The following is a 21,377-nucleotide window of genomic DNA, read 5'->3' as shown; positions in this document are numbered from 1 at the left end:
AGGTAGCAGCAGCTCTTGGCCTTGGGAGTGGTGGTGCTCCTCCTGCTTGCCTCTCCTCACAGGAAAGCTTTGGTGATAGGTTAAGTGGTGAGCACTTGCAGTGAGAATCACCTATGTTAATCTACCCTCATGGTTTATAAGAAACACGTGGAAGGTAAAGTTCTCTTAGGTTCCCATTATCATGTGCACAGCTGCTAGAGGAGCTTAAAAGACTTATTACTGCTGAGATATTTTTAGTGCTAACTAAGCATGGCTCTCCCTTCTGTTTTGTGTCTGTCTTGCTAGGTGGTCATGCCTTACGTGTCGGTGCCTTAGACAGCTCAGCCTCCCATTTTCCCAGTGGCTCAGCTTCCCAAGGGACACAAGGTCCTCCTGCTCCTGCACCTCGATCAGAGAAGACTAATCCTGCTCCACAGACATCTCTGCAGAAAGAAAAAGCAAACTTAGCTGCGTATGTCCCGCTGCTGACACAGGGATGGGCAGAAATTCTAGTGCGCAGACCCACAGGTATCTTCACCTGAGTGTGGAGTGAGCTCTTTTGATTTACTAAGAAACCAGAGCCTGGATGAAGAAACAATCCATATTCAGTTGCAAATGGATCTCTTTATTGCTTACTGCCTCTTGAAACTAACCCATCTGGTACTTGATTCTTTGAAGTCACTCTTTAGTTTTTTAAATCTACAGAAGACCTGTGAAAAGATTGAAGCAAGGACTTAAATTTGTATATGAAGTACTGTTACAGAAATAGAGCCAGATAATATCAACCCTGCTTTGCATTTCCCATTTTTACACTGATCTGTGGTCTTTTTTGAAAATCTGTCTGTGCTGTGTTTTAGCTTCCCATGCTAGATTCGAGATGAATGAAGCTTATGGCTAGAGCAGCTGCATAGCTATGTCTGCTGTTAGGGAAGGAGTAATGACATGTTCAGGGTCAAAATTCTTGAATACTGGTATGTTACACAACATTAACAGGGAATTGTCTATTTCAGCTGAAAGTTGCTTCATGAGAAAATAACTGACCTGGTGTCATTAATTAAAATACCTGAGTGTTTTGGATGTCTTTTGGGAATCTGCTGCAGTAATGAGTTACCAAGGATGGTTTTTGAAGAGCCTGGGGGGAAGTGCAGAGCACTGGGAGCTACTTACTGAAAATAGGAAATTAATCAAGTGGTTCTGCCAAATGTCAGGAGAACTGAGAACTTGGTCCATTTTGATTTTTACTTGCAAAATCCAAAACAATTTGTGCTTTTTTCAGTGTGAGTTGTAAACTTTCTGGAGTTGGGAGTACTTAATACTCTTCCCAAATTTTCTCTTGCCAGGTAACACAAGCTGGCTGATGAGTCTGGAGAACCCGCTCAGTCCATTTTCTTCAGATATTAACAATATGCCCCTGCAAGAGCTCTCTAATGCGCTTATGGCTGCAGAGCGTTTTAAAGAACACCGAGAAACGGCTCTATATAAATCTCTCTCTGTCCCCTCCTCCAGCTTGGCCACTGGGACAGCCAAACCATCGCTTCTCCAGCGTTCCAACACAGGTGAGAGATGTCAAGCCAGCAGCGTGTCCAGCATAGCTGTCACTAGCCTGTTTAAAGTCTGTTGAAGTTACTGCAGGTCTTCTAGAACAGTAAAGTTAGTAGCATGAGGAATAACGTAGCAATGAGAAGGGGAATCAGTTCTTGTCCCTAGCAGTTTTCAGTGAAAAATTCCCTTCCTCCTTGCTTCTGATGTTCCATCGGAAAAGTACCTCTCTTTCTTAAAGAGAAGAAAGAGAGGAGTAATAGAGCTTCTTTGGAGGACTAATGTGCTTCATACTGTTTCCCAAATAAAAGTGAATGCAGTCATGGATCTTTTCCCTCTTCCACCTGTTTGGGGCTGATCTGGGCATCCCACGTGGATGATCTTCCCATGCAGCATTTCCATTTCCATTTGTCTTCAGTATGGGAGTTTGTGTTGGGCGCTAAGCGCGCTAGGTTCCTGGGAGAATGGCCTATTACCAACCTTGCCAGCCGGGGTCGGTTAGTTGCCACTGTCTTTTACAGCATGAGATAGCAGAATGCAAATCCTGTTGGCTGTGGATTTATTCACCTCTTAAAAGGACTGTTTAGCCTTCAGATGGGTGCAGGTGAATCACTTGACTTTCTTTTGATGGCTTTGTTTTAACATAGTGGCCAGGGCTTTTCACTATGTTTACTTTGGTGCTAGTTCACTTCCGAAAGAGCTGTTGATACTGGGAGGTTAGTGTTGACCAACAGCTGAAATTTTTAAAGCTTTATGTAATCCCTGCTCAGATCTCTTATCAACAACATCTAACGCTGAGGCTCTCGGCACTGCTAGCACTATCAAAACTGAGCAGTGGTAACAGCAGACAAGGCTTTTCTGGGGAGGTGGCATCAATGGTGTGGATTCTTTAGGAATCTGGTAAAAATGCTAGTTTTCAGGTTTGTTTTAAACAGGGCAGGATATGATTTTAGGATTTCAGAATGTGTAAACACAAAGTTAGAGTAAAAATCAAATTATCACCTTTTAAAAAAAATTTAAACTCTTAGGCATGAAGACTTTTATTGACTCCTATGAATTTGTGGTATATCGGTGCTAACTGATTAGTTGAAAGAAGCACACACCTGAATGCCACTCCTGTGGCAGTCTGAGAAAATAATTTTGGCCACATTCTTGTTAACACAACTTCTACAGTAGCCTTGCCAGAGCTGGCTGGCAAATGAATGTTTTGAAGAAGTTTTGCAGTCAGACTGTCATATGCATGTTCTCCCTCTTTAGAAGTTAAAACTGTGTGAATCTTTATCCATATTTCTACTCTTCAGACTCTTCTGTGGGTTTAAAAATGATCTTATGACAAAAATGTGTAGCTCAGGAAAAGCTCAGACTGGTTTCCTGCGTGTGCTAGGGTATCACTAAGGAATTTTCTGTTTCTAAAACTCACAAAGATGCGTTCTTCAAAGAGAGCAGTTCGAGTCTGCATTGTTTGAATGTGTTTATGCCTCCTTATTCATGTTGAGACCTTGTACCCTTAAAGTATCCCTCTGGCATCTAGTGAGCTTATCCCAGCTTGTTCTTTCCTTTGTTTTTATTTATTTATTTATTTCAAAATAGGCTCTTGGTTACATTTTAAACTCTGTGCTTTTTAATTTTTTTTTTTTTTCATATAGTCTCTCCTTCCTTTTGATGTAGCTGCTCACTTGATTTCCCTTTGCAGTGGCCTCTTTCTCTTCCATGTACCAGTCCAGTTGTCAAGGGAAGTTGCACAGGAGCATATCCTGGGCAGGTATATTTATATATCTTTAAGGAAAAAAAAAAAAGTATTGCCATAGAAGAACACCTCTGATTCATAGAAAATGTATCCCTCATACTTCATTTTCCCCTTCCATGTCTCCTGTCTGTACCCAGTCTCATTACTCTCAACAAATGGGATCTTGACTAGCATGAAGAAGTCCAAGCCAGATCCAACATTTGCAAGTGCAGACAATTTCTTAAAGCAACTTTTGTTTTAGCTGGGGTGGATTGTGAGGCGTGAGGCACAGTGTTAAAAGACCTGTCAAAATGTCTGAGTCACTTGATTAATTGAATTATTTATTTTCAGCTTCATTTTACAATTGGCTCTGTGTTCTGCTAAATGTGAAAGCTCCCGCTTTGGAGAATAGCATAGTATGCTACAGGACAAGCTGCCCTGAAATTAAGTCCCATGCTACTCAGCCCACAGGAATCTGTCAGAATTGGACACGGAAAAAATAAAAGGAGCTGATAGATATATCTGATATATATATAAAGTTTGATGTTACAACAGATGCTGGTTAAAACTTTTTTAAATAAAAAAAGAAGAAATATATTTCAGGGGAAAACCTGCTAAATTCTAGCTTTTTGGAGGCTCTATAGTGATGTAAAATCTTTCTCCATTTCAGTAAAATTGACTTCGTAATTAAATGAAGTGGAGATCTAATTGCATACCTTATGAGCATACCACCTGCATTGCTTTGATAATCTGCAATGCTTTGTGATTTTAGTTAGAGGGTTGAAATGTCTTTCTGCCTTCTTTCCTTCACTGGAAGATTATGTGTAGAACAGTAGGGTATTCTTAACTGCTTGTTGTTGTTGACATAGGCCTCTTAAAGCAACACAAAGATGCTGCAGTACAATATTTTTCTGTGCTTCTCCTCTCTGCTCTTATTCTCTTCCCACCTAAAGAATAATTAGTGAGTGCTTGCATTATTTAAAAACACCAGCAATCTTGGCAGTAGTGTAAGGGCTAGGGAAGCTTGGAAACACTGGATATATGCAGGTGTGTTCTGGCTTGGACAGCTAACCAGATCAGCACGTTGTTTTGGGGGTTTTTTTTGTCTTGTTTGGTTTTTTTTTTTAGAAGGTATGTGTGTGCAATGCTAACTCTTAATTGCTTCTTTGAAATAACTTTGGTCCTGCGAGCTGAAATCAATCCAGGAAAAGCTGCTTTAGTGATTTTTTTTTTTCTTTTTTAATTTTGCTGATTTTCTTTATTTTTTGTGTGTGCTAATTTTTTTAATTTATTTTACTTTGGAAAACAAATCTTGGCCTTTCAGATTGGTCTTCCAGTCCCTTGTGTGCGTAATGGGAAGCCTCCTGTTCTCCAGCCTTTTCCTCAGGACAAAAAAGCAAGGCCAAGAGGAGCCTTTGGTTAAACTCATCCCTGTGGTCAGGGTCACTGCCTGGAGTAGAGACAACGTTAAATGCTGCGATAACCTCCTCCACCGTAGGCAGGGCTTCCGAGGAGCTTTCTTGTCAGCATGGTTTCATTAACCATTTGTCTGATCAGATGCCACATGCAGGTTTCCCAGTATTGCTGCAGCGCATGTATTACTCTTGCTCTCTTGTCCTTTCATACGTCCAGGGCTGAATTGTTTTGCTTCTACTGAGACATACTAGGAAAACTGCCAAACTGCAAGTAAATGGCTCCTAGTAAAATTTCTTATCTCCTTCTAGGCCACTACAAGGCACAGGAGCATTGCATTTCAATATAAGAAAAACTTACTTTTTTGCACACTTCCCTAGAACTGATGTCTTCATTGCCTGGATAATGATGAACTTTTAATGCTAGTCTTGTACTTTCTTACATCTCTGTAGTTCCTGTCTGTCCTGATAACCGAGCATTGATGTACAAGGTCCCATTTCCTCATTCTGTCCCCTGCTTGTTCATCAGTAACAATTGGAAACAACTGCACTTACTTTGACCAAAGCAGACGCAGCCCTTTGCTGTGAGGGTAAGGTGATCAGTTATTCTATACAAAAGGGGAACCAGGAGCAAGTCTGACATGACAAGAAATCAAAGAACCAGAGCACTCATTCATTATGGCCTTCCATTGAAATCCCGTAGGGAAAAGGCTGGTACTTGAGAGGAGAGGATGGGGGCCTGCCAGTCTGTGCCTCTCTACAGACTTCAGTTCTTCTGCCTTGTGTCTCGATAGAATCAGCAGTGGTGCTGGAGGAAGGGAGCCCGTTGGAAATGGAGCTAAAGGAAACCGAGTCACCAGCTGAGTCTCCAGAGAGTGAGGACATTGAGACTTCGTGTTCTGAACAAGTCCTGAGCGAGGAAAGGTTTGGTAAACCCCAGGAGTCTTACAGCAGGGTAAGAAGAAACAGGTTAACCAGTTCTGTCCTGTATGACAGCCCCATCTCTAGACACACGGGAGAACTCTGTGCTCGGATGAGTCCCCCTTGGCACCCTCTGAAAGAGCTCACTAATGACACCAAAACGCACATGCAGTCATGATTGAGAGTTTGGATGGGTTGTGAGGGACTGCGTGCAGAGCAGCAGCAGTAAATACCTGTTTTATGCAGGGTCCTCGATCTGCATCGCTTTGTACTTGGCACCTTTCTGCTCATCTTTCACTGGAAGTGTCAGGGAGTGGTGCCTCAAGCATTACTGTTGTCAGCTGTTATTTTGCATATCAGGAAAACTGTTTATCTCTGTTTCTCCCTCTTTAAGTCCTCCTCAACCTCCAGCCAGGAAGAAAAATCTCTGAAGTCAGACGACCTGGTGGAGGGTGGAATTCCCATCGGGAGAGTCCTGCCATCAGAGGATGGCCGAACACTGGAGGAGCTTTCCTTCCAGCCATCCCAGCCGCTCAGCAAGTCGAGTTCTTCCCCTGAGCTACAGACACTGCAGGAGGTCCTCAAAGACGCAAATGGCAGAGAAGTAACAAGGAGGCTGAGCACAGAAGTGAAATCAAAATCCCAGTCTGGGAACCTGGAAGGGGAAGGGCTGGGCAGTTGGCTGGGCAAGGGGGAGGACGCCAGAGTGACTGGGTCAGGCGGATTGGATAGCACCAGCCCTGTCACCTCGCCTCGCTCCCCCTCTGGGCACCGGCCCCGAGGATACACCATCTCTGACTCGGCTCCATCAAGGAGGGGAAAAAGGATCGAGAGAGATGCCTTCAAGAGCAGAACAGCAGCCTCCAATGCTGAGAAAGTACCCGGAATAAACCCAAGGTGGGTGGAGGGGCTTATCTGAAGCTTATCTGGTGCGCTCGGAATTGCTGCAGCCATGGCTGGATTCGTTCAAAGTGGTCTGCTGGTTTTGTGGGATCTACAAAACAGTATCTGATGAAAAAGAAAGATTAATTACCTGGGTTTTCAGGAGCTGATACAGACATGTTGAACCCACTGCCACCAAATTAACTTTCTCATTTAGGAAACAGGTCTCTTAAATGGTGAAAGAAGTAGACAAATAGTTTCTTCGTGTTCTTAATCTATCCCAATTTAGGGTCCAAATGCACGTGTGGCTTGAGCGCTGGTGACCTAGAGTTAATTTTGCTGTGAACAGGATGAATTAGTAGTCTTGCAGTTCAAGAAATATAATGCGCAAAATACTAAGAAGAAGGGAAAGAAGGGGTTATAATAGTTGCTTTTTGAACTTTAGATATTGGTAGTTGCCCAAAATTGCATTATGAGACAATCTTCATCTTACTGAGGGCAGGTAAAATGCAAATGTCTATAAAATCATTTATCTGCTAGCCTAGAAATAACCCCCGTAGCTGTGAGGCAGGAGTGCATCCCTACTCCTTTCTTCTGTGTAAAGATTGCCTTTTGAACAGGGAATTTGTGCAGCTGCTGCTGCTTGACATAACCATTGTTTTTTATGACAGGGGTCTATTACAAACTGCAGGTAGTCCAGGTGCCTAAAGTGTCTCTAGAAGATGAGTAATACTCTGTTAGCATTTTAATTGCTCCTCTTTTTCTTCTGTACATAATGTTCTTACATACAACAGATCAAAATTGACTTAATTTTTATGGTAATAGGACTTTTTCCCCTCCTCTCTCCCTTAGTTTTGTGTTCTTACAGTTGTACCACTCCCCATTCTTTGGCGATGAAAACAACAAGCCCCTTTTGTTGCCAAATGAGGTAGGCAAGGATTATATTTATTTAAAATTCTTGTGGTTAATTTTTCTAACCTCATTACTTTTTTTGAACATAAATTATAGTAATGAATGTCCAGCTCAGATGGTGCGATTTAAAGGTGTTTCCTACCAACAGTGCTACAGATGGGAGATTTTCTGTACCCCAATCCTGGTGGCCCCCGCTTCATGGCTCTGGATTGAATTTGAGATATTGGGAGATTTTGCTGGTGCTGTTTCAGAATGCCAGCCAGAAGGCAGGATGATTTGTGGGGTTTTGGTTTTTGCTAGTAGGAGGAGTGCAGGATGACAATTGAGCATTAGGTGATATTGGCAGAATGTCACTGGACAAACCTGTCAGTCCTCTGTATAATTGGGAGCGGCCAAGGAGCTTTCTGTGGTCATACAAGAAATTAGTCATAAACTTCCTGGAGAAGTAGTGCTGGAATGGGGTTCTTGTGAACCGAGCACCACAGACCTGCTGCTGATAGTTTCCCCTCACTTTAGGTTCGGGTGGTCAGGCAGTAGGGAGCCTAGGTGAGACGAGGTGATGCCTTGTGCTAAAAATCTTCTTCAGAGCAAGAGACATGATAATTTTTCATGCCTGGAGCTGAAATGAAGATATGATGTAATTTGTCATGGCAAGTGCATCTCACCCGTGCAGTTTGCCAGGTTAATCTCATCTGAAGTGTAAAACCAAGGAAGCGTGGTGACAGATGCCGTATAGCACCGCTCTGTACCTTGGACTGATGATGCACTGTGCCCTTGCAGAACAGAGCAGGGCAGCATTCATCAAGGAAGACAGGAGTGAAGGTCAGGAATCTGTGCTTACATTCTGCTGTCATTGTCCTGAAGGGGTTTTAGGGAGGGCAGTGGGTGTGTGGAGGTAAGTTTTTAAAGGTGTGACCGATGTTTTGATTGTAGACGTTTGAAAGATCGGTGCAGCTCCTGGATCAAATTCCTTCTTACGACACACACAAGATTGCAGTGCTCTACGTTGGAGAAGGCCAGGTGAGTTGTGTGCAGATGCATTAATCCTTTAATGGTTACATCTCAACAGAAGGCCAGGCACCGCTACTCCAGCTGTGAGATTTGTCCTGCTCCTGCAGTAGCCTTGCTTTTCCCTAGTTTCTTGCACTAAAAATCAGTGCCTGCGTGAAGCCCTTCTAGGAGGGTAATGACCTAATCACTCGTGCTGATCGAGCGCTTTTAGCATTCAGTGTGGGACTCCCACGTTCTTATTTCCTAGAGCAACAATGAAATCGCAATTCTGTCGAATGAACACGGATCCTATCGCTATACGGAGTTCCTGACTGGGTTAGGGAAGCTCATTGAGCTCAAAGACTGTCAGCCAGATAAAATTTACCTTGGTGGCCTGGACGTGTGTGGGGAGGATGGACAGTTTACCTACTGTTGGCACGATGACATTATGCAAGGTAAGGTGGCTCCAGAAGTTGGAAGTGGAAGTATGGTTTCTTCTCATCTTAAGACTGACCTGCCTTCTGCAAACTGTTTCCTTTCCAGGGATGTAGTAAAGATTACCTGGGGCTCTGTTGTCCTCCCATTCTCTCTCTGGTATCTCTGCAAGCCGTGTGTTAAAGTTTGGAAGAGGTGCATACCTGCCTTATTTAAGAAAAAAAAAAAAACAACCCACACCACTTACTTTTCAAATAGTCTGCTCTATTATGGGTTGATATGGTTTGGTGTAGAGGTTTGTAGAATAAGCTGTTTGTTCTTGAGCTGCTCTGAAGGCTGTTGATTGAGGGTAGTGTGTGCATGTCAAAACTCTGCTAATCGTTTCTCTGAAGAACAGTATTGAAAGCAGGAGGGTTGTCATTACATTACATTGCTAATTGAACTGCAGCATTACCCAGATCGTGCAGCATCAAGCAGTGCAGATATCCAGGATCCAAGCAGCTATGATGAACTTCCCAAATTCTTTCATACAGCTCCATGCATCCCAGTCATCATACTTAGTCCTGGTCAGTGGAGCAGCTGCAGGCTACTCGCTGGGGCCCTGGTGCTCTGCAGAGCTCAATTAGGGGAAGTCCTGGTTTAAGCTGTTTAAGTCTTCCTCCTCAAACCAGATTCTACTCACCATGCTACTGTGGTCATAGAAACAATACCCAGGAGCACTTCTGCAGTCCCCCGTTCATTTTCTACGAACAGATAGCTAGCTACCCCAGCTTGGTGAGAAGGCTTCTTCCAGTATCCGTCAGGCACGTGCTGAAAACCAGGTCCTTAATTCAGTTTGCTGAGCCTGGTGCTAGAGAAGACTGTGCAGGGCAGTACCTAAAAACTGACAAGAGCAGAGCTTTCAGAGGCTGCCTTTCTGCTGGCCACTGCACTCCATGCTCCAGGTACCATTGGAGTAATCCAGCGGGAGTGGATTCAGCTGTCACAAATGGGGACAAACCTATCGAGGGAGCACAACTTCCATTTTTTTATTATTGTGCTGCTGGTACTACTTTGTCTTCCAGACAACTGCTGCATGTTGACCATTGCTGCTTGCAGCACTGCTTTCCCAGGCCAGCCTAAGGATGTTTCTGTTTCTTCTTCAGCCATTTTCCACATCGCTACTCTGATGCCCACAAAGGATTTGGATAAGTATCGCTGTGACAAGAAGAGGCACCTTGGGAATGATTTTGTTTCTATCGTTTACAATGATTCTGGAGAAGACTTTAAACTGGGAACAATAAAGGTACAAGATTTTACTCACGGGTGTGTTATAAAACAGGCTTGTGGCTGTTTGTAAAACCTTAATCTGATGTGTGTTATCTCAGCAAACAGTGTTGAGACCATGAATGGAGGTCATTTGCCTTGGTGGGTTCACGTATGTTAGTTTATGGCATTCATAGGAATCATGATGGCTGCCAGTAAAATGCACATGGCTATTTTATTCTTTTCTAATTAGGGTCAGTTCAATTTTGTGCACGTTATCATCACACCACTTGACTATGACTGTAACCTGGTGACGCTGCAGTGTCGGAAAGGTAGGAATCCCTCCAGCCTTTGTTCTCAGTCTTTCCTGTATTGGAGGTGCAACAACTGCCTTCACTTTGCAGTGTGTTTGTGTTTCAAAAGTAAAAACTTCTAGGAGAAACTCTATGAAACCAGTTTGCTGCCCAGTTATGTCTGGATACGTCCCGTTCATGTATCTTCCCCAAGATCAGAGGTATCTTCCCGTTGTACCACTTGTACTATCTTCAAGCTTAAGACAAAGCACCAACAGAGTAGAGCAGGTCCCTCCAACAATTGCTTGGGAATACCGGAGGAGATATGAGGTGGAGGTCCCTGTGGCTTTGGCCTCTGCTGTCCTTCCCAGCACTGCAGGACCTGATACTTGGAAGCTGGTCCGTGTGAGTTCAGCAGTGCTGGTGCAGCGATCTGCAGGGCCGTTTGCTTTCCTCTTATTGAAGGGGCACTTCTGGGGTGGTTTTCGCTCACATTGGTTCATGTGATAATGAACCCGGCAGGCTCTCCTCAAACCTTTACAGAGCAGTCGGAATTTGCGAGCCAGTTGTGTTAAGTTGCAGTGCAAGTTCTGTTACAGTTGGAGCTGTAGAGCTCGATGGGAACTTCTGAGATTCTGTGATGCAATTCCACAGGTTTATATTACCTGTTTAGTTACTGGCAACCTTTGGCTTGTTCTGAACTGTCTTATAAGATTTTTTTTCTTCTTCTTCCTTTAAAACAAAGACATGGAGGGTCTCGTAGACACGAGTGTCGCTAAGATCATCTCTGATAAGAATCTGCCATTTGTAGCCCGTCAGATGGCCCTGCACGCTAATGTGAGTACCCGTGAGCTCCCCGAGACCTTCTTCCATCTTTCAGCTGGTGTCTTGGTCCATCACCAGCTTCCAAGGAAAAGAGTAGGGCTTACTAAAGCAAATAAATAAGTTTTCTGCTTCAGTTATTGCTGTCAACCTTTAAGTCAGAGTTAGCATGTGAACAGTTATAACTTAGAGCTGTATTTCAGATGCTGTCAAATTGTACTGAAACTTTCTATGCATTTTATTGTTGTGGTTATGTTAATGCGCCTCCTCTCTTTCCCTGCTTCTCTCCACCCTTCCCAAATTAGATGGCTTCCCAGGTTCATCATAGTCGATCAAACCCTACTGACACCTACCCATCCAAATGGATTGCAAGGCTACGTCATATCAAGAGGCTAAGGCACCGGGTAAGTAAAGCTGTTCTAAGTGTTTAGAACTGGGCTCTATCTTAGAGTCTTACTACAAATAAGGCACATAGAATCAGCTATCAAAACTTGCTGAATAAGAAGAGGAATATGTGTATGAAGGTTAGAATCCAGCTCTCGTGGGATTGACAAGTGGAGCGATGTAGGTCTGGACTTGCGAGCTTCCAACAGCTTCCCTGGCGGCAAGGGGTTTGGGAACCCTAATATCTGGACACAGAGCTGCACCCACGTGGCACCGTGCTAGGGATGGTAGGACAAGCTGTCCTGAGTAACCTGTCCTGCCCTGCCCAAAGGGAGAGTGAAAGGAGTTTCAGAGAGAATGGAGCTCATCTGTTCCCATTTGACTTTCAGCTACGTGAAGAAACCCAGTACCAGACTCCTGGCCTTCCCCTGCAGATGCATCCATCTGCTCCGACAAAGCCCCCTCCCCAGATCCCTCAGGACCCTCCATCCACCTACGAGACTGGACAGAGGAAGCGTCTCATCTCCTCGGTGGACGACTTCACAGAGTTCGTGTAGATCCCAGCGGCTTGGTGTGTCTGTTCTGGGAGGGATGAGGCAGCGAAAGCGTTTTACCTGCATGCTGACTCTGTGCGGCTGCATGGACAGAGAGGAGGAGGGTTTGGCAGGCGCAGTGTGGCTGCACCACTTGCATGCGGACTTGGCACTGAGCTGTACCGGCAGGCTTGAATGTTTCGCTGTCTCAGCCTCCCATTGTTGCCTGATGAGGACGCTGTATCCCCAACAGATGCTCCAAGAGAGGACCAACTCCACCAGGTTTGTTTTTATTTGGTTTGAGCTATTTCAGGGCTTCCATCTCTGATGGGAACTTGCTTGCAGAACCTTTCTTTGGACTCCTTCCACACCAGCGTCTGATGGAAGCAGACAAAGTATGACATTCTGCAGTTCATCACGTAGTTGGAAGGTGCAGGAATTGTGGGAATTTTGACGACTTTATTGGGAATGAAATATGAAGTACTGAAAATCCAGTCACTATTCTAAGCACCCTGGAATCCCGGCTCTTCTCCAGGCCTCGGTGCCTCTCAGCACTTGAACTCTTCAGGCTCTCAGGCTTGTTCTGCTGCCAGCTCTGGTAAGAGTTAATTTGGGTTCTCAAGTGACCTGCCAGCCATGCTGCTTAAATTCCCAAGGCTTTGTCTCCATTTTGAGAGATTCACAGCGAACCCTCCCTCATCCAGCAGAAATGATTTTGCTACCAGAAGTAACACGGAACAGGGGGGTGGGTGCCCCTCGCCAGAGCAGCAGAACAGCAGAGCGCTGGGCCACGATCACTTGTGATGGACAGTCTGACCCACCGGCCTGACTGCGAGGATTTAGCCAGAGGCCAGACCTGGCTCCTGGGTTCAGCTGCAGAATTTCCACCGGTTGCAGTGATGCTGGGGGTAACTCTTGTCTTCTCTGTGCACCCGGTAAATCTCTTTTTGAACGACTGTGACATGTCTTGGGGCATCATCTCTGAATGAGTTTTGCCTGTTGCACTAAGGCCTAGTGACAGTCCCTCCTCCTGGGGCCTCGGCTGTCGAAGCAGTTCACAAGCGGTCCTTCCAGTGCACGCGTGTACGGGTGGAATGGGATTATGTAGCCCATCTTGTGGTAAGATGGTCGTCAAGACACTACACTACCAAACTGGGAGAAACCATGTAAGCTGGACTGTACTGTGAGTACTTTTATCTCCTGCTTTGTCAGTAAATGGGAAGCGTGGCTTTTTGGTAACGGGTAACAGCAGCGCCCTTGCAATGGAGATGAAGACAAGTGCAATCTGCACACAGAATGGTGAAGTGACAGGCGAGGGGACAAAAGCCATGCTACTTACTTGTGCAGGGCTGGTTGGGAACTCTAAGTGTATGTTGTGTTTTGAGTGTTTATAAGTCGTAAAGGAAATAAAATATTCATATGGTCAGTGGGTTCTTGCTGGCCTGGGAAGACTCAAATTGTATTTCATAGTAATCTAAATTCCCTCCTCCTTTCCCCTTCCAGTTTTCCGATCCGTATCACTCGTATTTCAGTAACCACCGGCCCCACCTCCGAGTGCTGGACACAGTGCGGTACCTGCCCATGATCCAGTCCCTGTACTGGGGATATTCCCTCTGGTTCAGCTTCAGGTAACCTCTGCAGCGGGAGGCTCATCTGTCGGCATTTCCCACTGCAGGCAAGCCAGAGCCGCTCGCTTGCCCTCGCAGGCGTTTGTGCAGTGGCAGCCTGGGGCCGAGCGAGCCCTTGGGCCGTACTCTGCCTCAGTTGAGCCTCCTTTACGCTGACCGCAGAGCCTTCACTGACAAGCTGATGGCGTTAATCACGGCCCAGAGCTGCCCTAATAGGTGGCTGATTTAAGAAAGTGTCTTGTATTGTGCAGGAGACCTGAATTAAAATTCTGGTCACAAAGTGAATGACAATGGGGTGGGGAGGAGTGTCTCCAGACTAACGCTGCTTTGTCCCCTGTGCCTTTGCTAAGCTCATGCTGGTAGCGGCGAGCGGGCTGGAGTGAGCATAACAAAAACGCCAGAGCCAGGTTGTAGCAGTCATCTTTTATTTGACCTTGTCATTTTTTAAGAAACATCCCCACAGTTACAAAATACGCTATTTTTGTTTGCAGTGAAATTCTGACCAGACAGTAACAGTTGGCATATTGGTCATAATCAGCTGTTCTTTTTTTTTTTAAAAAAAAAGCACTTATATAAGTCCCTCCCTCTCCCTTTTAAACTAATGGATAGGGGGTTTTTATTTAAGCAGCTTGATACTGTTGCATCTTTGTGAGACTTAATAAATAAGAAACCATCTCTGGGGTGACTACAAACACAGAAATATACATTCAGGAGTAGTTATGGGCTAGGGCTGCAAGTCAAGTTTGTTGCTGTGGAGGGTATAACTCCATGACTAGTAACTGGCTGCAGCTAAGTGCATGTATACGCGGTACCTTAGCTGGGACAGTGAAGGAACCCTGTGAGTGTTGCTATGGTTTGTACAAATAAATGCTGCGATGAGAACTGCGATTGCTTGAAAGCTGTCAGCGGTGCCCACCGTGCGCATGGGCCCTCGCGGAGGCGTTTGGCTTTTCAGGGAACAACTGGGGGTTCCAGAGCTGCTCTCCGTACTTCAGTGAAGGAAAGAAGTAAGGCAGTTGTCTTATCCTGTTCCTGCTCCTCTTTGATTAGAAGAAGCACTTGGTAAGTCACACACATCAAGTCACACTCACACACACACACGCAGAGCAAGCTTGGTCAGAAACAGGCACTTGGGAACAAAAAGCCTGACGCTTCACTTGGGGAGCGTCCTTGCCCGCTCGCCTCCCCTTAGCTTATTAAAGGCTGTTCGAGCAGCCAGGTCCCTGCTCGCCCCTGCCTCTGGCCGCTGTCGCTCCTTCCTGTGCTTCACTCTTAGTAACAACCTCTTTTAAATGAGCGTACTCAAGCCAGGGGTGTGGGGAGGGACTGAGACCTGAACGGTGGATCTTAAACTGAACTTCATGGCTCCTGAAGATTTCCAAGACCTGCTTGGTTCATTTTACTCACTGGACCCTCCCGCATGGCCCTCAGGGATGGCTGGATCTGCGCACAATGCTCTGCTGCAGCAGGAAAGGGATGGATGGGTGCAGCCAGGTGCAGAGCTGGAGTGTAAAAGTGGCGGTTCTGGTGCAGTTGTGCTTAGATCTCCCACGTAAGAACCCAGAAGAGAGTAAGGCCTGGTGGCCCATGCAGCAGCACATGCCCGTGAGTGCACTCTCCTACAGTAACTCCTTTTTCCACCTCTCTGCTGGCCAAAAAGTTCCTGCATGCTTACTCGGCAGCGTTAGAAGATGAGTGACTTGCTTCTGTCTTTGTGGGTTAGCTGCTGTTTATGCAACTGAACACTTCTCCACTGCCTTTTCACTTTTCACTGGCATAGCCAGAGAGTCAGAAACTTTGGCTTTAAGGACAGAAGCAGAACAGAGTTCCCGCGTTCCACCCAGGGTCTGTACCTGTCACTGTACCTGTCACCAAGAGTAAGTCACAGACATCTACCAGAGTTGAGCCCGGTGGCTGCGCTGCTTGGCTAAGGAAAAGGAACCAAAAACTACAGGGCCAATAGTGTTAAATCTCTGGCTTGAAAACCAGTTTTAGAGACCAGAAGAGTTCTGGGGAAGGTGGAGCTGTTTGTAAAAGGAGCAACAAATCACTTCTGCACAGTGCACAAGGCTTACTAAGGTCAGCGCGTAAGCCAGCATGGGGCCCCAGCCCTGGGCTCTGTGGCCCTCACTGCTGCCTCTACCCACTCCAGGCACCTGCTGCCCCCGAGCTGGAGTCCCCCAGCTCCAAGTACTGCTACTGAACTCCAGGCACTTCTCTGTCATCACCTTTTCTACCTGCCTTGCCTTCCCATTACGAAAGCTTCATGGTTACTAGGATTAGTTTTTCTCCCCTCTGCACTCTACTTCCCTCCATGCAATCTGCTCTTCCAACCACCTCTACAGTGACCAACCACTGTCTCACTTTAAGTGATCTTCAAGCTACAGCACACTTGTTTTCTCCTGCCCGCATCCTTCTGCAACCTTTCCACAGCATCTGTCCTTCCCATCAACTGAGTTTTTCAAAGGTAACTCACACCAGTCCCAAAGCCATCACAAAGAGCACCCCCTGTCCTCCTTCAGTCGCCCACAAGGGACGTGGCCAGGCGCCTGGAGCCAAGGAAGCACGTGGAGAGCCGGGGTGAAGTCGTTTCTAAAAGCATCTTAACACAGTGAGGCAGAAGTGCTGGGAGCTGGATGGGGAGACTGGGGAGGTGTTGTGATTAGCAATGGAAGTGTCCAAGAAGACCACCCCTCTCTGCCCGGAAAGGTCTCCCCACCAGAGACACGGGAGGATGCTTCCAGGACCACCAGCATCAGAGCAAGAGGCACACTCCCCTGCAGCTCCACCCGCCCCATCTCGCTGCCAAAGGCTTCCCTTCAGCCCTCTCACGTCTCCAAAGCATGGAGCAGGTTCTGGGAGCACGCCAACTCCTGCACTGCGGGGCTTCCCCCCGCCACACTCCGCTCCACCTGCAGCGACTGGCCCAGAGCCAGCCCGGCCGAAGCTCAGCTGGGAGGAGAGCACACGCACCACATGCACACAGACACCTAATACTTTATATACACGGGACATTCCCAGGAAGAAGCACTTAATACATCCTTTAAATAACTCTGACAATAGTATTCTGTCTCCTATCTACACGTTTCAAACACATTACCGATGCTATGAAAATATAGCAAACATACAAAAATATATACATTTTAAAAAAAAAAACCCAAACATATAAATTACTTACAATATACATAACGTGAAATGGTGATGATGAAGCAAACGCAGGCCCTGGGGAGGCTTCAGCTGCTGCTCAGCACCCTGGCGCTGCGAGCAGGGGGGTGCCCCGCGGCACAGCCCCTCCCCGGCCGGGCACGGCGAGCACAGGCCAGCTGTAGCCCAGCACACGGCGAGGCCCCGGGGAGCTGCGGGGTGCCAGGGCTGGAGGGACCCCCACAAACACTGTTAGGGCTTCACCTGCCTCCCCCCACCTTTGTGCCTGTCGGAGAGGGGAGATGCCAGGAGGTACCGGCACGGCTGCCTCAGGCTGGGGCGTGCTGGGGGCTGCGTTCGCTTCATCAGCGCTTGCCCATTTCAGTTTATGATTTAAACAAACAAAAAAATACTGCTTTTGTGATATATTATCCCGTTCTTGTTAGATTGCATGTGTCATTGTTAGCCGAGGAAAGCATTGTTTAAAGTGCTGGGCAGTACATACGCACAAGTAAACAAACAAACAAAAAAATTACATATACTTACGTCAATACATTCCTTGGAGTAGAAAAGCCAAGCAGCCAGCAGCGCCCGCGCCCCGTGGGCCATTGCGGGGGGAGCGAGCGAGCACTGGCGGGCAGGGGGTGGGTGGGGGACCGCAGCGAAGCCAGCACGTTGGCAACCCCACGCTCAGAGACGGCTGAAAGCAACCTGAGGGCTCCACTGCCCTCAGGCTGAGCTGCTGCTCATTATCCCTCCGAGCCTGGCCGGGCGGCAGGGCTGGCAGCTCGCTGCAGCTTGCAATGGCACTTGTCTTAAATATTGGGTTTCTTTAAATACAAATAATAGTACCAATTTCTGGAGGATAAAAGTAGCCAATACTGGAAATTAACTGATCTGGGTTTAGATATCATTTATCTATACCTATATATATATTTATGCTTAAAAAAAAGATGGGTTAAATATCTTCTCGAAACCTGTAGCTTTCCTCCACAGTGTGTCTGGTCAACAAAAATCCAAGACTCTGTTCAAACCTTCAAGGCCTGGGGCTCTCCTCTCCCCCTTCCCACCCGGCACAGCCAGCAGGGAAGGGAGGTGAGCTTTGTACCGGTCACCCTGTGCCAGTCCCCAGTAAAGTGTCCTTGTGACAGTCGCCGTATGCAGGCTGTTTGCAGATTTAACAAAAGAAATGACTTTTTAATACTGTCCTACCCTAACAGGGATTTTCTGCACGCTGACCGTACCCCGCACAGCCTTCCCCAGTTGTCCCCGAGGGAAAGGCTCAGCCTTCTCCACCCAGCCCTTAGTGCTGGAAACCACCAGCGGGGAGGTCAGCACATCTGCCGGGGCCGGGCAGGTCCGTGGAGGACGGCGGCTGTGCCAGCCACGTTGCAGGCAGCAGCCCCGCGCGCCCCGGCAGGCACAGCCGCCGCGGCGGGAGCTATCAGAAGCAGCAGCTCCTTGGCTCCAGGTCTGCACGGCAGGCACAGCCCACCCTTCGCAAACCCCTTCCCAGGCGCTCCCTGCCCTCCAAGGGCATTGCTCCCCGCGATGCCCAGCACGGCGCCTGTTACTTGACAGTGGGGTGCACCCTGTTCTTGGCCCGGAGGGGCCGTTTCTTCTTCACCGCCGGAGCTACCGTGGCGTAGGGTTTGTGTGGGGGCAGCACAGAAGCCGCCACGCTGATGCCTCTGCTAGCTCGAAGGAGCCGGCTGGGCACAGAGCCCCTGCTCCCCGCTGGGGCGGCAGGAGAGCAGGGGGACAGTGGGGCATCCCGCGGGGGCTGCAGGTCCGTGTCGGAGGAGATCTCGGGTGAGGGCCCCTGCTCTGTGCTGCCAGCACAGTACCTGCTCAGGACATCCTCCGACATCTGGGTGTACCTCCTCCTGGAGCGGCGGCTCTGAGAGCCCTCCAGCTGGTGCTCGATGCGGTACACGTCCTCCGTCACCTGGTTGACCCGGTCAAATTGGGCAAGCAGCATCTCAAAGAGGGAAAGGAGGCGCTGGATGTCAGCGTCCACTTCCAGGCTGTCCCGGGTGCTCAGCACGAGGCTCAGCCCGTCCAGCTGGCTGGAGGAGGTGGAGGCCCTGGAGCTGTCGGAGGCAGCGCTGGGAGTGGGTCCCCGAAAGGACTTGGAGTCACTGGAGTCTCGGGATGGCAGCGGCTCCATCCCCTCGAACCTCACCTTGTGCCGGAACTGGAAGAGAAGAGGGGTGCAGGGGGCAGAGTTATTTCAGGAGCTGGTAAGTGGGAACGCTGTGCTGTGGCACTTTGTCCCGCTCCAAACAGCCCCAGGGCCGCTCCCAGCCATTCCTGGTGGGCCAGGCCATGGCACGGACCTGGGGACAGATCCTGGATAAAAACACGTGGAACTGTGGGCCTGAGAACTGGCAGCAGATGCCCCTACAACGCTGCACCACTAACCCAGCTCTTGGGCCTCCAGGAATGGCCGTGGCTCCAGCCCTCACCTGCCAGAGGAACCTGACGGTGAACAGCAACGGGAAGTAGCCAGAGGCAAAGGAAGGCTGAGGATGGTGGATGGCGATTGTCTGCAAAGGTCTGCAGCCTACAGCCTGCTTCGGGGCCCCTTCTCCACAGAGTCTCCCAGGCTGCACTCACCTCCTTGGCTTTGCTGAAGCCCATCCACATTTTCAGCCTGCGCACAAAGAGCTCCACCATCTCATAGTCCTGAGGCTCGAAGGCAGGGCGGTACAGCTCGAAGTGCATTTCCCGGTAGCTGTAGATAAGCACCACGGTGAACAGCCTCAGCACGATCCACACCTCCAGGATAATGTAGCTGGTGCAGAACAGGTAGTAGAGGCCTGAGGACTCAGGCAGGCAGGGGCGGAGGTTCACGCTGCCCCGCAGCATGGCAAAGAGCAGCAGGAGGCTGCTGCCGACACTGCGGAAGGACTCCGAGGAGGAGGAGAAGAGCTGCAAAGGGGACATCGGAGGCGTAATGAGAAGGGATCAGTGGCAAAAAAATCCCCTTGACTCCCAATACTCACTACCCCTTCTTAGAAAGCATCAGCCCTGAAAAGCGGCCCACAAATCGGCTGTGACAGGGACAGACCACAGACACAGCCCCAGGCCAAAGCCCCCTGGCCTGTGGCAGGCAAGAGCACCCTGCGCGGGCTGGGCATTGGAGCACCCAGAGGGCCCGCCGGGCTTTGCTCACAGTCGTGGCGTGGTGAGGGACGAGGAACAACACGACCCTGGGCAGCGCTTGCTGACAACCAGCCACTCTGCAAGGCGAGGCGGGGACAGCAGGCAGTTACCAGGAAGCCGAGCTGAGCGTAGGCCAGGATGAGGACGGTGAACGCCAGCCCCGCAGCGGTCAGCTCCTTCGCAGACTTCTGAAAGGTCTTCCCAAAGACAGACCACTGCCTGACGAAACGCAGCTGCTGGGCAGCCTAGGACCAAGAGAGAGGATGGTGTTACAAGACGGGCCCATCACAGAGGCTGCTGTGACATCCTTCAAGCCCAGGGAAGGGTCTTTCAAACATCTCTGCAAGTCTGGCAGAACAGAGGACATCCTAGTCAAGGGGCTCCTTGCAGACAAAATCATCCCATCAGCCACACTAGGCTGAATTCCCCAAGGGAACTGAGGGCCCAGAGGCTTTAGAGACCCAAAGTGCTACAGCAGAGACGCACGTGGCATTGCTGCCCACCACCTCTGTCCTGCAGGAGAGTCTGGATGGGGGAGCAGCCCCGTCGCATCTGGTCAGTGCCTGGCATGGCAGGACCACAGTGCTGCACTTGGTTTCACTTCAGTGCCCTTTGCTACCCCTGCCATGGGACTGTGCTCCGACGACAAGCTGGCACAGGAGGACCAAAGCACATCCCTGCCCACGTGCTGCTCCCACCCACCCCTCTCCATACCTGCACAGTCAGGAGGAAGAGGAGGGACGCAGCCAAGGTGCTGAAGACGGTGTTGAGAAAGGCCACCTGGTAGAAGTTGGTGAAACCCTTGCGGTTGTTGAGGTACTTGAGCCACTGCTGGTCAGCAAGGGTGGCCTGGCTGAGGTGCACCACCACGGTACAAGTGGTGAGGAGGATGAAGACCCACTGGCCGTAGCTGCCCCACAGGGTGAAGTAGGCTCTGCCTTCCCTCTTGATGGACAGCGACTCGGACACCACGAAGTAGACCACAAACATCATGAGGAAGACCTGGGGGAGGAATGGAGAGGTTCCCAGGGAAGGAGAGGGCAACGCTTGACTGCTGTGCTGCACCGGGGGACCCTGCAGCACCCCAGGACAGCAAAAGCCCCATGTACCAGGCTGAGTTCTGCCAGCCTACAGCTGGAGCACACCCCTGTGTCCTTCAGCACCTTCCTCGCGCCCTCCGTGCCCCGCTCCCTCCTGCCCTGCAGTGAAGCTCCCCAAACCACGTCCAAGGCACTTGTGGCAGGGTGGCAGTGCCCAGGGGAAGAGGGCCCAGGCAGGGTCTCTGGGGACATGGCTCAGCTGGCTGATGTCCCCACTGAGGACAGAAGAACAAAAGCCTCAAGTTTCCACAGTGACAGGCGTGA

At 48.8% G+C, this 21,377-nt stretch overlaps 2 protein-coding genes across 3 annotated transcripts in view; one reads left to right on the top strand and one right to left on the bottom strand.

The window, feature by feature from the left end:
* TSC2 (TSC complex subunit 2) overlaps positions 1–13,504 on the top strand; it is a 33,450-nt gene extending 19,946 nt beyond the window's left edge. Inside the window, exons 29-41 of one of the 2 annotated variants that reach the window (XM_059826314.1) lie at positions 286–507; positions 1,320–1,535; positions 3,212–3,280; positions 5,451–5,611; positions 5,972–6,474; positions 7,312–7,387; positions 8,305–8,391; positions 8,630–8,816; positions 9,942–10,081; positions 10,295–10,373; positions 11,080–11,171; positions 11,462–11,560; positions 11,930–13,504. In XM_059826314.1, coding sequence (XP_059682297.1) covers positions 286–507; positions 1,320–1,535; positions 3,212–3,280; positions 5,451–5,611; positions 5,972–6,474; positions 7,312–7,387; positions 8,305–8,391; positions 8,630–8,816; positions 9,942–10,081; positions 10,295–10,373; positions 11,080–11,171; positions 11,462–11,560; positions 11,930–12,097 — 2,099 coding nt within the window. In that variant the 3' untranslated portion in view covers positions 12,098–13,504. The remainder of the gene's footprint in view (positions 1–285; positions 508–1,319; positions 1,536–3,211; positions 3,281–5,450; positions 5,612–5,971; positions 6,475–7,311; positions 7,388–8,304; positions 8,392–8,629; positions 8,817–9,941; positions 10,082–10,294; positions 10,374–11,079; positions 11,172–11,461; positions 11,561–11,929) is intronic. The other variant, XM_059826315.1, reaches the window with a different exon arrangement.
* A 3,524-nt stretch (positions 13,505–17,028) lies between these two features.
* PKD1 (polycystin 1, transient receptor potential channel interacting) overlaps positions 17,029–21,377 on the bottom strand; it is a 97,960-nt gene continuing 93,611 nt past the window's right edge. Inside the window, exons 43-46 of the mRNA XM_059826485.1 lie at positions 20,728–21,015; positions 20,124–20,258; positions 19,465–19,779; positions 17,029–19,042 (exon numbers count right to left, since the gene is read on the bottom strand). Coding sequence (XP_059682468.1) covers positions 18,416–19,042; positions 19,465–19,779; positions 20,124–20,258; positions 20,728–21,015 — 1,365 coding nt within the window. The 3' untranslated portion in view covers positions 17,029–18,415. The remainder of the gene's footprint in view (positions 19,043–19,464; positions 19,780–20,123; positions 20,259–20,727; positions 21,016–21,377) is intronic.

Source organism: Gavia stellata, chromosome 18 (assembly GCF_030936135.1).
Source record: "Gavia stellata isolate bGavSte3 chromosome 18, bGavSte3.hap2, whole genome shotgun sequence".
In the NCBI taxonomy this organism is placed as follows: Eukaryota; Metazoa; Chordata; class Aves; order Gaviiformes; family Gaviidae; genus Gavia; species Gavia stellata.
This window is presented reverse-complemented; position numbering and strand designations above follow the sequence as displayed.